This window comes from Bufo bufo, chromosome 2 (genome assembly GCF_905171765.1).
Source record: "Bufo bufo chromosome 2, aBufBuf1.1, whole genome shotgun sequence".
Lineage (NCBI taxonomy): Eukaryota > Metazoa > Chordata > Amphibia > Anura > Bufonidae > Bufo > Bufo bufo.
This window is the reverse complement of record NC_053390.1, coordinates 78,196,028-78,212,278: the sequence shown is the minus strand read 5'-3', so window position 1 is coordinate 78,212,278 and position 16,251 is coordinate 78,196,028. Positions and strand designations below refer to the sequence as shown.

The window sequence follows — 16,251 nt, the reverse complement described above, 5'->3', positions numbered from 1 at the left end:
TCTTCTTTGCTGTGTACAGCAAAAGGAACTGTGGTGATGTCACTCCGGTCATCACATGGTCCATCACATGATCTTTTACCATGGTGATGGATCATGTGATGGACCATGTGATGACCGGAGTGACTTTATCACAGGTCCTTTTCCTGTACACAGCAAAGAAGAAGACAGAAGAGATGCCGGCTGCGCGAGCAAGTGGATTAAGGTGAGTTAAATTATTATTATTATTTTTTTAACCCCTCCAGCACTATTGTACTATGCATTCTGTATTAAGAATGCTATTATTTTCCCTTATAACCATGTTATAAGGGAAAATAATAATGATCGGGTCTCCATCCCGATCGTCTCCTAGCAACCGTGCGTGAAAATCGCACTGCATCCGCACTTGCTTGCGGATGCTTGCGATTTTCACTCAGCCCCATTCACTTCTATGTGGCCTGCGTTGTGTGATAAACGCACAATATAGAGCATGCTGCGATTTTAACGCAACGCATAAGTGATGCGTGAAAATCTCCGCTCATGTGCACAGCCCCATAGTAATGAATAGGTCCGGATTCAGTGCGGGTGCAATGCATTCACCTCCCGCATTGCACCCGCGCGGAAATCTCGCCCGTGTGAACTCAGCCTAAGAGGCCAGCCACTTGCATGCAGTCCAAAGGTCCACATTTTTTAGACCCAGTCTTTACTTACATTGGGAGCTCCACAGTTATGCCAGGGCATACCATATTAATAAAACTTGTGGTTTACATTTCCACCTTATTGGATTATAATAGTTCAATTTCTATCTGACGAATCTTACCAAAAATAAAGTACCTATAGTTCATTTGTGGGACTACAGATAGAAACCGAATCTTTAAATCCTCACGTCAAGATTGTTTTTTTTTCCCTTGAAGGCCACATTAGTAATACCTTTTTGACTCACAAACCACAAGACGCTGATATTTCACAGAAGTCAAACCACATGACAAGCTCATTGTATATATATATATGTATGTATATATGTATGTGAAAGACAGCGAAACCAGCTTTACCTTCAAGGCAACCACTCAAAATGGAGCGTCTTCTAATGATATTCGTATTATCCTTGCTTCACATCAATGGACGTAAGTAAATATTATACTGAAAGTCTACGGGATTATTTTATATTCTATACTATAAATATATATATATATATACACACACTCTCGCACACATAACTTATTTGATTCAGCATCTACAGTGCTGAACCTTTAAAATCTACAGCACATTTAGGTCTTGGAATTGGCTCGTCAAGGTGAGATCTCAGGGAGCATTAATCATGTGTGCGACTAATCTAAATGTTTAAGAATTCAGTTACAACTTGTGCCAAATTATAGTACATGCTTTGCACATTTATTAAATGTTGACTCTTTTAGACATCTTTTGTAACTCATCCAATAAGGGGCATAGCTTAGTGCAAAGGAGTGCCTCCTTTGCACTAAGCTATGCCCCTTATTGGATGAGTACATGTGCCACCGTGTACCAAAATTTGATGCATTTTTGGCGTACACTAAGCCCATAAATAGTGTAAAGTTAGACAAGACAGTCTATGAGTGTGCCAGATTTATCACCCAGCTACAGCCACTGTGATAAATCTGGCCCAGTTAAAGACTATGTAAGTTTACAGTGTCTTACTTTTAGACATGTTTAGTAAATCTGCCTCACTGTGTCCATATACAATGATCTGTGAAGGGGCAAAAATTATTTAAAAAGAGGGTTTTTTCATACAGTGTTGCTCATGGTGGAGAGGTCAAAATGTAGTGTAGTCGTCTAGGGTAGTGAAGGGATTAATGATATCTCTGGTGGACTAGGGAAGTAATGGGGTTGATGGTTACATTCCTGGAGGGGTAGAGCAGAGAATGGGTTAATGAGTACATCTCTGGTGGTCCCGGGCAGGGACAGTGTAAATGATAATGCAGTACCTCTGGTTGTTTGTAGTGATTATTGATGGACTGAAGGTAAGAAACAGTGATCTAAGTTGGTGAAGGCAGGTATATAAAAGACAGGGACCACAGGTCTCAGAGAATGTATTGCTATTCATGTGGACCAGTCCACCTCTGTCCATAGCTTGCAGGTGAACATCCAATGGACATATAAAATTTGGACCTCAGGGTTTTGGCAGCTGGGACAATTATCAATATTAAAAACATGTAGGTTTTTCGCATTGAGTCGGAGTTATGGAAACCCATGACTATAAATACCTGCTGGTGTCTATAACTCCCATTCTTTTCCCAAATGTGGAGTAGTTTAAATGAGTGGCAGTCATCAGGGACGGGAGCCCTTGCGCTCCCCAAGATTAGCCGTCTCTACAGCTGACACTGAAGATGTCATGAAGGTCAGTGGAAAATACACAGCATTTACAGTAGCAACGAAGTGAATTACATTTTCAAAAAGCTCATCCACACCATGCGGAAATATTCCACAAAAATTGTTGCTCGTAGCTTGACATGTTGTGCAGATTTTAAATCTGTTTATGTTTCGGACATCTGCCGGAGATTTCACCTTTTGCAATGAGGATGAAATCTGTGGCAAAACTGCAACATTTCTATGACAATTTCACAGCAGTATTTTTTAGAGGTAGTTTTTATGGTTCTACTTGCCTGTTTAGATTCCCTGATGAGCCACAAGTGAAACATGACATGTTGGGATTATTGGCTAGGATCACTGTAGGGCTTGTAGCATAAGGGTCAGATGCATAATAGGGTTAGATATTGCTCACTAACCTGCATGTTTTAACCCTGTACAGATCTGCTCAAGACCACTGAGACACCTTACCAGAATACAAGACGTAGTAGATAGCATGGGTTTTATTTATTAAAATACTTATCCGCCGTTGGTGGGTGACGCCAAATACTCTCTTGTTCGTTTTTGGGTGTATGGTATTCTAATTATCAGAGGGGTCTGGCACCATTGAGGCTAGTCCTTACATTTACAGCATGGTTCGCATTTTATTGGTATATTTCAGGGATGGCCAAACTGCAGCTCTCCAGCTGTTGCAAAACTACAACTCCCTGCATGCCCAGACTGCCTACAGCTATCAGCCTACAGCAGGGCATGGTGGGAATTGTAGTTTTACAACAGCTGGATAGCCACAGGTTGGCCATTCCTGGTATATTTAATCAAGGTTATGTTTTAATATAGTTTACACCCACATTAAACATATGTGTTAATTGCGTTTTCACAAAAGAAAAAAAAACAGAGCTTCAACATCCTGCCAGAGACACAAAAAAATGGCAGCACATTTGTTTTCTAATATTTTTTCCAGCAATAATGCACCATAAACTGCAGGTGAAAAAAATGGTCAGAAAACACCCCACAAAAGTACTGAAAAATGCCACAAAAAACATGGGTGAACCCAGCCTTAGGCCTCTTTCAGAAGGGCGTCCCGGATTTGCCCCAGATGCGTCCCGGGTGCATTGCGGGAAACCCGTGTGAGTGCGCACACAATTTCAGTCAGTTTTGACTGCGATTGCGTTGTTCAGTTTTTATCGCGCGGGTGCAATGCGTTTTGCACGCACATGATAAAAAACTGAATGTGGTACCCAGACCCGAACTTCTTCACTGAAGTTCAGGTTTGGGTTTGGTGTTGTGTAGATGTTATTATTTTCCCTTATAACATGGTTATAAGGGAGAATAATAGCATTCTGAATTCAGAATGCTTAGTAAAATGTTGCTTGAGGGGTAAAAAATAAATAAATAATTAACTAACCTCATCCACTTGATCGCGCAGCCAGCATCGTCTTCTTAGTTCTTCTTTGAGGACCTGCAAAAGGACCTTTGATGACGCGATGAGCGCGGTGACATCAGCGCAGGTCCTGCTCAATGAAGATAGAAGATCCTTCTATCTTAATTCATCAAATGTCATCAAAGGTCCTTTTGCAGGTCCTCAAAGAAGAAGAAAGAAGACGATGCCGGCTGCGCGATCAAGTGGATGAGGTAAGTTAATTATTATTATTTTTTAACCTCTCAAGCAACATTTTACTAAGCGTTCTGTATTAAGAATGCTATTATTTTCCTTTATAACCATGTTATAATGGAAAATAATACAGTACATTGACTTTTAAGGGAACCTGTCATCAATTTTATGCTGACCTTACTGAGGGCAGCATAAAATAGTGACAGAAATGCTGATGTCCGCAGTGTGTCACTCATGAGCTAAAAGTAAGTCGTTGCTGTGAACCAGCATCATAATCATTGCAGCACGGGCCTAGAAAAGTGTCAAATCTACCTTAGAAGAGTCATGGTTATTCATAATCTCCTGCTCTCCCCGTCCATCTGCTGATGATTGGCAGTTCTTTCCTAGACAGAAAGGGAGAAAACTAGGTAGAAGACTGTCAGTCATCAGCAGGTGGGCAGGGAGAGCAGGAATTCATGAATAACCGCGGCGGGCGGTGATCGGAACAAGGTGCCTGCTCAAATCATTAAGCAGGCACCTTGGCTAAATGCGAGCGGGGTCCCGTGACAATTCAGACCTGCAGTTAGCGGTTTTACCTTATGCGGTGGGCGGCGGGGCGGCGGTACCATCGGGTCCCCATGCGGCTGTAGGGGGGACCCGATGGCATGGAAGGCAGCGCGATGCCTTCCAGAGGCATCTGCGCTGCCTTCCGGTGACGAGCCTGTGAGATCCAGCCCCCTGGATCTCACAGGCCGGAAGCTGTATGAGTAATATGAGTAATACAAACTGTATTACTGATACAGCCAATGCATTCCAATACAGAAGTAGTGGAATGCATTGTAAAAGAGATTAGACCCCCAAAAGATGAAGTCCCAAAGTGGGACAAAAAATAAAGTTAAAAAAAGGTTGAAAAATAAAGTTGGCCCTTAGACTATGGAGACACTAAAACATGATTTTTTTGGTTTCAAAAATAAAATCATTGTGTAAAACTTACATAAATGAAAAAAAAGTATACATATTAGGTATCGCTGCGTCCGTAATAACCTGCTCTATAAAAATATCACATGACCTAACCCCTCAGGTAAACACCGTAAAACAATTAAATAAAAAAAATCATATGTACCCTAAACTAGTACCAAAAAAACTTTCACCCTATCCCGTAGTTTCTAAAATGGGGTCACTTTTATGGAGTTTCTACTCTAGGGGTGCATCAGGGGGTCTTTAAATGGGACATGGTGTAAAAAAAAACAGTCCAGCAAAATCTGCCTTCCAAAAACCGTATGGCATTCCTTTCCTTCTGCGCCCTACCGTGTGCCCGTACAGCAGTTTACGACCACATATGGGGTGTTTCTGTAAACTACAGAATCAGGGCCATAAATATTGAGTTTTGTTTGGCTGTTAACCCTTGCTTTGTAACTGGAAAAAAAATATTAAAATGGAAAATCTGCCAAAAAAGTGAAATTTTTAAATTGTATCTCTATTTTCCATTATTTCTTGTGGAACACCTAAAGGGTTAGCGGCGTTTGTAAAATCAGTTTTGAATACCTTGAGGGGTGTAGTTTCTAGAATGGGGTCATTTTTTTGGTGGTTTCTATTATGTAAGCTTCACAAAGTGACTTCAGACCTGAACTGGTCCTTAAAAAGTTGTTTTTTGAAAATTTCTGAGAAATTTTAAGATTTACTTCTAAACTTCTAAGCCTTGTAACGTCCCCCAAAAATAAAATGTCATTCCCAAAATGATCCTAACATGAAGTAGACATATGGGGAATGTAAAGTAATAACTATTTTTGTAGGTATTACTATGTATTATAGAAGTAGAGAAATTGAAACTTGGAAATTTGCAAATTTTTCCAGATTTTTGGCAAATTTGGTATTTTTTTATAAATAAAAATGATTTTTTTTTTTACTCCATTTTACCAGTGTCATGAAGTACAATATGTGACGAAAAAACAATCTCAGAATGGCCTGTATAAGTCAAAGCGTTTTAAAGTTATCACCACTTAAAGTGACACTGGTCAGATTTGCAAAAAATGGCCTGGTCCTTAAGGTGAAATAAGGCTGTGTCCTTAAGGAGTTAATCAATTTACTAACATCATCTCCTAGCAACCATGTGTGAAAATCGCATTGCATTTGCACTTGCTTGCGGATGCTATGTGATTTTCACGCAGCCCCATTCATTTCTATGGGGCCTGCGTTGCATGCTGCGGTTTTCACGCAATGCACGAGTGATGCGTGAAAATCACAGCTCATCTGCACAGCCCCATTGAAGTGAATGGGTCCGGATTCAGTGCGGGTGCAATGCGTTCACCTCATGCATTGCACCCGCGTGGAATTCTCGCCCGTGTGAAAGGGGCCTTAGCATGTCATGTTCGGGTTGTGCAGTTTTGAAGCCCAAACCAGGTCTGGATACATGAAAGAAAATACGTTATGTTCTGACTTATGTTATGATTCTGCTTCTCTTTTTTAATCCATTTTTGGTTTTAGCTTTTACATAAAAAATCTGAATAAATCCTGAACGTGTGCTGGGTTCCTAATAAATCGTTGGTTATGGCCTGAAGCATTCCACATTACTGCTCTCGACACAACGTGGTATTTATTTTGCCACCCCATACTGATGTCCAATATCTGTCCTTATCCACAGGTGTCTGCATGGATATTATTGGAGGAAATGAGGCTGCTCCACACTCCAGACCATACATGGCTCTCCTAGATAGTAACGGACTATGTGGAGGGGCATTAATTAAACCAAACTGGATTGTAACTGCTGCTCATTGTGATATGTAAGTATGTGCACCCACATTGAGCTGACTGTATGATGTTCTATCTGCTGGATAGTATACAGTCCTTTACAGGGACCGCTACCCTGGACTAGTGCCATTTACATAACCTTCCAGTAAAATGCTCTATCAGGGCATTTTACGGAAATAGAGGGGTGGGTCTTCGATGAGACCGCCTTCCTATACTCCAGAATAGAGAGCCTCTGACAAAGGCCATATATTTTGTGATGATTAGTGTTGAGCAAATTGAAGCCAAACGAACTGACTTCAACCTGAATTTCAAGAAAAATTTGATTCACCGCGAAGCTGAATTTCCACGCGTTTCATGGTAACAAATATATTTTTCCTGAAATGGCATTAAAAAAATACATACTCACCTCATCCATTCGCTCACAGATAGGCCATTGCAGCAATCTTGATTGAATACACTGCGCCAAATCAGTGATGACGTCACTGTGCCCGATCAGCATGATGACGCGTGGTTTCTTCAATCAGAGAGGCCCGCGACGGCCTTTCCGTGCACAAATGGATACGCTGAATATGTATTTTTTTTAAACCCACGGCATCTGATGTTAAAATGGAGGCCTGTCTGAGGGGTGCAATGACAGGAGGTGGCACGATCGTCATTCTCCGTCATTGCGCCCGCTACTTACAAATGAATGCGATTCGTGGCGAAGTAATTCGTAACAAATCAAATTTCTTTGTGAAATTCGGCGAAGCACCCTAAATCGAATTTTTTCATAACTTCACTCATCACAATTAATGATCTTTATTTTGCCATAAAATTGCATGAGCTGATTTTGACTGAGCTGATTTTGAATTTTATTTTCAGTAATGATCAATCATTCGCTATACTAGGCGCACACAAACGGAACGATACTCGAGGGCAACAGAAAATAAGAGTTAAAAAAGGCATAATACATCCCTGTTATAACAAGAGTCTCAAACTGAATGACATTCAACTTTTACAGGTAAGAATGAAATGTAATAGAGGATATAAACCAAGGCCCTACTTTCCACTATCATGAAAGTCACCCTCTTTCATACATCTTGATAATGTATTATTTCATATAATTCATTATATGACATATAACTTACATGGTGATTATTGATGATGATTTCTTCTGCCTGATTGAGAGGGACTTAAAACTTGTATGTGCAGCATGGAGAGGCAATCGTACAGAGGGCAGAACTTTACAAGGGTGGAGAGGATGGGAGTGGTAGTAGCCCTGATGAAGTGTTGTGCCACTGTGTACTTTGTCAGGCCACTACTCTCTGGGGATCAATGCAGTGGAAGACGATAGACTAGCATTACAATAAATGCCACGCAACATTGGTGCGACACATGTTGCCGCGGAGCCTTAAAGTCTCTCTGCAAAATATAACTTGTTGCGCATCCAGCAGTATTAAATACAAAGTGCAGTTCATGGCACCAGATTAGGAGGTATGGTGGCTGGTTGTGTGGCAATTTCGGGTACATGCAGGCACTTGTGTATATATGTGTCCACTGTGTGATACAGGCTTGAAGTTAGTATGGTCTGGTGGTTATTTTAGATGATAGGTGCCTGACCTGTTTTCCCTCATCGGCAGCAGGGTCTGTGAAGTTGAATCTTGCTGGTGACTCTGCTCACTTTATCCACTGTAACTTTTGGGAAAGCTGTATCTTGACTCTGGCAATCTTCCAGGAGTAAGGGTCTCACAGGAGATTAGTAACAGGCTAATGGAGTAGGATCTCAAGCAAGTGCTTGCTTCCTCCACAATTTCTACTCTTGAAATCCCCCTCTTTGCCGGAAGCAGGACCAGCCACTCCCACCAAGAAGGGAGAAACAGGGTAATTAGCCCCGTTCCTGCTAACCAGTGCCAACCATACCTCTTTTGCTGGAATACACAGCATAAACACAACATAACAATGCATAATAAAACATTTTCAGATACCCCCAGGTCTGGGGTACTGCCCAAACAGACTTCAGTAAAGCCGTGTAACTATCACTTCAACCTCTTTTTGTAACCCTTTCCCAACATCCGTCCTACATATACAGCAGTCGGGTCTTGTAAGATGACGCCTGCTCAGGAGCTGAGCAGACGTCATAGTCACAGAATGCCTGCTGTTTACACAGAAGACACTCAGTGATGGAGTCCAGGATTGGCAGCTTTTAAATCCTCAGATACCATGGTCAATTGTGACCAAAAGGCTTCCCCATGATGAGATTCAAGGAGTTGTTCAGTTGCTATTGCAGCGGGGAGTCTTTTGAAGGCTTGAGAGCTTGCGAGAAACCTATTGATTCTCCTATAGACTGCAATGGTAAATCGTTACAGTCTAAGGAAGAAGTGAGCAGCAAATCACATGTCAAAGTCCACTAAGGGGACTAGAAGTAAAGGTAAAAAAAAAAGATTTAAAAAACACCAAAAGATATAAAAATTATAATCACTCCCTTTCCCCATTTTAGAAAAGCAAATAAATAAACAATAAAATAAAAATAAAGATCATTAGTATCACCGAGTCACAAAATGCCTGAATTATTAAATAATAAACATATTTTTTCTATACGGTGAATGGTATAATGGAACAAGAAATCAAAATGGCTGATTTGCCATTTTTATTCACTTTACCTGCTAAAAAATTGAATTAAATATTATCAACTAGTCATACACACCCCAAAATGGCATCAATGAAAAATGCAGATTACCATGCAATAAATCAACCCTTTTACACCTCAGTAGGCATAAATGTAAAAAAGTTATGAGGGCCAGAACATGGTGGTAAAAAGAAAAAATTTACTGTATTTCTTTCAAAAGCTTTATTGTTTTTAACCCCTTCAGGACCCTGAGATTTTCCTTTATTGCCTTTTCGTTTTTCACTCCCCTTCCCATAGTCCTAACTTTTTAATTTTTCCATTTACATAGCCTTTTTAGGGCTTATTTTTTGCGGTACAAGTTGTACTTTCTAATGGCACCATTAAAGGTTGCATACCATGTAGTAGGAAGCGGATTTTTTTTTTCAAATGGGGTAGAATTGGGAAAAAACGCAATTCTGATCAAGTTTTTTTTTTTTTTACACTGTATACTATGCAGTAAAATTAACCTGTTATCTTTATTCACCAGGTCAGTACGGTTACAACGATACCACACTTGTATAATTTTTCGTGCTTTTTAATAATACATTTTTTTTTTTTTTACTTTTGAGGGAAAAAAAATAAATTTTATAACCATAATCTGACCCCTATAACTTTTTTGTAGTTATGTGTACGGGGCTGTGGGAGGGCTCAATTTTTTGCGGGACGATCTGTTCTTTTCAGTGATACAAATTTAAAGTGTGTGCAACTTTTTGATCAATTTTTCTAAAAAAATTATTGGGTAGTTGAAGTCACAGAAAATGGCAAATTGGCTGTTTTTATTTTTTTTCCCGTTACGACATTTTCCGTATGCCAGTAATATTGTTATATTTTAATTGTATGGGCATTTTCGCACACGGCAATGCCCATGATGTTAAATTTTTTATTGGTTAAGTATTTTTATTTTTATTTTAAGGAAAGGTGGGTAATTTGAACTTTTATGTTTTTAAATTTTTTTATATTTGTAAAAACTTTTTTTATTTTTTTTTTACTTTTTTTAAGTCACCTTGGGTGACAATAACTGCCAATCATTAGATTGACCATTGTGTTCATTGATGGCTATATAGCCATCATTGAACACTTCATTTGCAATATAACAATACAATGCTGCCACCTAGTGGCCTGTATTGGTATATTCCTGAAATAGACTCCGAAGCCTACTTGAGGCTTTGGGCTATTTCAGAGATGTAACAGGTTCCCAGATCTCAGCTGGGGAACGCTGTTACCGGAGCCGGACTGCAAAAATGCCGTGGTCACAATTGACCATGGGATCTGAAGGGTAAAATGTATGCGATCAGCCTTATGGCGGAAACCCGGCTGCTATGGCACCCGCTGCACGTGCGAGCGGGCGCCATGTTTAGGGACCGGACTTCCGCCGTACATATAAAATATGGAAAGACAACCATATCAGGGATTTATGCTACATGTTCCCCTCCCCCCTGACTACACTTAAAGACAGTTTTTCACCAACTGAGTATACGTCCGGGAAAGTTGACTTTGCACTTCAGAAAGTAAACATCCTTCCCACCGAGCTCCTTGACCAGGAGGGCTCCTTTCTACCTTCCACTAAATTGGCAAAATGGACTTATTAAACATTCCTCAAATAGAGAAGAAACAACACAAATATTCATGTGAACACATTCACCCTTATTTAACCCCTTTAGTACCAGGCCCCTTTATACCTTAAATCCCAGGCCGATTTTTGCAAATCTGACACATGTCAATTTTTGTGGTAATAACTTTCGAAAGCTTTTTCTTATCGAAGCCATTCTGAGATTGTTTTCTCGTGACACTTTGTATATATGAATTTCTCTGCTTTTATGGCAGATAGTCCCACCTCACAAAATAGTTATTACTTTATATTTTCCATATGTCTACTTTATGTTTGCCTCATTTTGTAAATGTCAATTTTTTTTTTAGGACATTAGAACCTTTGAGGTGTTCTACAAGAATTAAAGGAAAATGTTGGTGAAATTTCAAGATTTAATTTTTTTTTGTAGATTTATTATATTAATAATTTTTTTTCTTAAAACGCAGCAAGGGTTAACAGCAAAATAAGCCTCAATATACATTACTCTGATTCTGTAGTTTACAGACATACCCCATATGTGGTAGAAAACTGCTGTTGGAGCACATGTCAGAATAGTTTTTGGGCACCATTTTGTATTTGAAGAGACCCTGACGTACCACTACAGTGGAAAGTGATCCAATTTTGGAAACTACACCCCTCCAAGAATATATTAAGGGGTGTACTGAGCACTTTGACCACATAAGCGTTTTACGGAATTTGGAAACACTTCGCTGTGAAAATTAAAAGTTTCATTTCAAAGTTTTATTTCCAATAAAATGTTGCTTTAACCCCAAATTTTTAATTTTTAATTTTCACAAGGTGTAACAGGAAAAAAAGCAACCCATAATTTGTTACCCATTTTCTCCTGAATACGGCAACACCCCATATGTGGTTTTAAACTGCTGTGGGGGCATATGGCAGGACTCAAAAAGGAAGGTGTGCCATATGGCTTTTGCAGCGTAGATTTTGATGGATTGGTTTACGGGCGGCATTGGTTTTTATTTTTTGAGTTATAGGTGACTTTTTCATTGGTACCATTTTGGGGTGTATATATAACATTATCATCATTCAATATTATGCATTTTGTAAGGCGAGGTGACAAAAAATGACTGTTCTGGCATAGTTTTTATTCATTTTATTTTTACAACATTCACCTGGCAGAGCATATCATGTGATATTTTTATAGAGCAGGTTGTTACGGACACGGCGATACCTAATGTGTCTTTTACACGGTAAAAGCATTTTTGAACAGAATAAAATCTTGTTTTTGTGTTGCCATGTTCTGAGAGCAAATTTTCAGTCAAGATGACAAAAAATGGCTGTTTTGGCACAGGTTTTATTTTTTTACAGCACTCACCTGAGGGGGTATATCATGTAATATTTTTATAGAGCAGGTTACTACGGATCCGGCGATACCTAATGTGTCTATTATTTTTATTTTTGGTAAGTTTTACACGGTAAAAGCAATTTTGAACAGAATAAAATCTTGTTTTAGTGTTGCCATGTTATGAGAGTCATTTTTTTTACTCTTCTGGTGATTGTCTTAGGTAGGATCTCATTTTTTGTGGGGTGGCGGTTTGATTGGTACCATTTTGGGGTACATACAACTTTTTGATCACTTGGTATTCCACTTTTTGTGAGGCAAGGTGACAAAAAATGGCTGTTTTGGCACAGTTAATAGTTTACATTTTTTACAGCATTTACCTAAGGGAGCATATCATGTGGATAGGGGCCCCAGAATCAGGATGTGTCCCGAGGGAAGAAAGGGTGCCCCCTCCTTTCACTGCTCAGCCCTAGGACGCAAAGATGTGAGGTAGCTGACGTGATTGATTGTGACAGCCAGAGCCACTATCACTAACATCCTCTGTTCAAGTTTATTGGTTGTACCCAATATTAGGTTTTAATGTTATGGTTGATTGGTGTATATCTATTCTGTTACAGTTGGAGAAACCTGCAAAGCTGAACAAGAATGTTGCTGTTATCGCAATTCCAAAAAGAGAGGAAAAAATCGCAGCAAAGAAAATATGTAGCGTGGCTGGGTGGGGACTAACTGATTCTAGGAAAAATACACAATCAAATGTCCTTCGAGAAGCGAATCTGGAAATTGTTGACAATGAGACGTGTAAGAAAGCATACTCGAAGATTCAGCAACTCATATTCAGCAGTATGATGTGCGCAGGACCTCTTAAAAACCGTAACGATGATTCATGTACTGTAAGTAGTAGTACTATATAGTATTAACCCCCACCTTCTAAATGTCTCTTGTTACTTTACAGTTTTGATCATTTTATATGACCCTTTCACTTGCCTGTTCCAATTCCCTCCTAGCTCCCCCATACACATACATATACACATACACATACACGTTCAGCTTGGCCGAATGTTTATGTATATTCTGTGGGGACAGTGGAATAACAAAAGGACAGGGTGAAAATATTTATTTTGCTCGATCCTGCCGGGTCTCCCCTTACACATTAGAGTGTCAGCCAAACCCACCGTTCTCTGTGGGTTCAGCTGACAATTGAGTACAGTGTATGAGAGCCTTAAAGGCTATGTATACCTTCAGGGGCAATTTTTATATATGATTGCATTTTACTAATTTTGGCCTAAAAATCTAGAAACTCAAGGCTGCACAAAGCCAGGGGTTCAATATTTTTAATAAAGACGAATTGAACAAATGATTTTTAGTTAAAAATGAGTACAATTACAATAATTTAAACATTCCCCCCAAAGGTGTACATAGCCTTTAACCACCTACCGTCCGCACGTTGACTATAAACGTCCAGGAGGTGGTTCTCTATTTCTGAATGGACGTTCCAGAACGTCCATTCAGAAACTGTAGCTGCACGTTAATCGGGTTGCCTGCTGTCCGTGACAGCAGGGCAACCCAGAGAGAAGGTAGGGACAGTGCCCAGGTGTCCCTGCCTTCTGCATCGCTGCATACACAGTGTTTCCTGTTCCGGCCCGGCGGTCATGTGACCGCCGGGACCGGAGAGTGCAGGAGCTGTGTGAGGTCTTTCACAGACCTCGATCAGCCCTGCACTGAGGCTGTACAGCGCTGTATTGCGCTGTACAGCCTCTCTGGGGGGTGTATTTCTCCTGTAACTGGAGCTACTATGTCAGCCCCAGTTACAGGAGAAATCAACAGTGGAAAAAAAAAAAGAAAAAGTGAAGTAAATGTCCCCCAGAGGTCTTGTATGAAAAGTGTAAAATAAAATAAAATAAAAAAAAAGGTTTCACATGTAAAAAAAAGAAAATTCCCCAAGTAAGGAATAAAAAAAAATAGAAAAAATAAAATAAAATAAACATATTTGGTATTGCCGCGTCATTGACGGTCGGCTCTATAAATATATCACATAATCGACCCAGTCCGATAAACACCATAAAAATAAATAAAAAATAACTGTCAAAAAAAGCAATTTTTGTCACCTTACATCACAAAAAGTGCAACACCAAGTGATCAAAAAGGCGTATGTCCCACAAAATGGTACCAATAAAACCGTCACCTCATCCCGCAAAAAATGAGCCCCTACATAAGAAAATCTCTCAAAAAATAAAAAAACTATAGCTCTCAGAACATGGACACATTAAAACATAATTTTTTTGTTTCCAAAATGCTATTATTGTGTAAAACTTAAATAAATAAGAAAAAGTATACATATTAGGTATCGCCACATCCGTAACAATCTTCTCTATAAAAATGTCACTTGAACAAACCCCTCAGGTGAACGCTGTAAAAATAAATAAATAAAAACTGTGCTAAAACAACCAATTTTTTGGTCACCTTGCCCCATAAAGTGTTATAATGAATGATCAAAAAATCATATGCACCCAAAAATAGTACCAATAAAACTGTCACCTTATCCCCTAGTTTCCAAAATGGGATAACTTCTTGGGAGTTTTTACTGTAAGGGTGCATCAGGGGGGCTTCAAATGGGACATGGCATCTAAAAACCATGTGGAGTTCCTTTTCTTCTGTGCCCTGCCGTGTGTCCATACAGCAGTTTATGACCACATGTGGGGTGTTTCTGTAAACCGCAGAATCTGGGTAATAAATATTGAGTTTTGTTTGGCTGTTAACCATCGATGTGTTAAAGAAAAAATTGGATTAAAATGGAAAATCTGCCAAAAAAGTGAAATTAAAAAATTTGATCTCCATTTTCCTTTAATTATTGTGGAACGCCTAAAGGGTTAACAAAGTTTGTAAAATCGGTTTTAAGTAACTTGAGGGGTGTAGTTTCTACAATGGGGTCATTTATGGGGGTATCCACTATGTAAGCCCCACAAAGTGACTTCAGACCTGAACTGGTCCTTAAAAAGTGGGTTTTGGCACTTTATAAATTTGAAGAATTGCTTCTAAACTTCTAAGCCTTCTAACGTCCTAAAAAAATAAAATGACTTTTCCAAAATGATGCCAACATGAAGTAGACATATGGGGAATGTTAAGTAATAAATATTTTATGAGGTATCACTTTCTGTTTTAAAAGCAGAGAAATTGAAATTTAGAAAATTGCAAATTTCTAAAAATTTTGGGTAAATTTGGGATTTTTTCATAAATAAAGGTGAAATATATTGACTCAAATTTATGACTATCATGAAGTACAATGTGTCACGAGAAAACAATCTCTGAATGACTTGGATAAGTAAGGGCGTTCCAAAGTTATTACCACATAAAGTGAGATATGTCCGTTTTGCAAAATTAGGCCTGGTCAGGAAGGGGGCAAATGGCCCAGATGGGGAGTGGTTAATAGTAAAGTAGTCACCACACTGTTTCTGGAAAAACACCATGCCACAAGTAAATTCCAGAAAATGATGACAAAAATGGCTTAGGATAAAAAAACTATTTATACCTTCATTCTTAAAATTAGTGGGAGTCTGAGAACCTTGAAATAGAATGTTTCCATTCACTGACTGTAAGCAGAATTCTTGAAGACTGTTTGGAGACCTGTAGAAGGCTCAGAAACGTCAACTGTGGACATGAAATAACTGTGTTCTGTGATCTGTTTCAGGGTGACTCCGGCGGTCCTTTGATCTGTGATAAAAAATATGTCGGCCTTGTCTCATTTGGACCAAAAAAGTGCGGCACCCCAGGGTTCCCCGGCGTCTACACACGACTTACAGACAACTATCTTAAATGGATTCGGGATACAACCGGCGGGGATTAATCGGAAACATACACAATATAAATACATACAAGCTGGGATCTGATTGGTGGCTATGGGCAGCTTCACCACTTTTCCATAGCGTTAGTTTTGATAAATACCAGTATACTGGGCCTCGTGTATAAATGATCATAAGCAAGTACAGCAACCATGTCACAAAACATGGCTTACTGAATGTACGTGTCGTTATGTGCCCTTTCTATAAAGGTAAATTGTGTCC

At 39.4% G+C, this 16,251-nt stretch overlaps 1 protein-coding gene across 1 annotated transcript; it reads left to right on the top strand.

The window, feature by feature from the left end:
• The first annotated feature begins 959 nt into the window (after positions 1 to 959).
• Positions 960 to 16,234, top strand: LOC120992327 (granzyme A-like). Its single transcript, XM_040421242.1, has 5 exons — positions 960 to 1,100; positions 6,552 to 6,690; positions 7,520 to 7,658; positions 12,811 to 13,083; positions 15,879 to 16,234. The coding sequence occupies exons 1-5, from the start codon at positions 1,049 to 1,051 to the stop codon at positions 16,032 to 16,034; spliced, it is 759 nt and encodes a 252-aa protein (XP_040277176.1). The 5' UTR covers positions 960 to 1,048; the 3' UTR covers positions 16,035 to 16,234.
• The last annotated feature ends 17 nt before the right edge of the window (positions 16,235 to 16,251 follow it).

Coding starts and splice junctions, on each gene's coding strand:
- LOC120992327 (XM_040421242.1), top strand. CDS start 1,049: ATGGAGCGTCTTCTAATGATATTCGTATTATCCTTGCTTCACATCAAT. Junction 1,101..6,551: donor CTTGCTTCACATCAATGGAC/GTAAGTAAATAT, acceptor CCTTATCCACAG/GTGTCTGCATGGATATTATT. Junction 7,659..12,810: donor ATGACATTCAACTTTTACAG/GTAAGAATGAAA, acceptor ATTCTGTTACAG/TTGGAGAAACCTGCAAAGCT.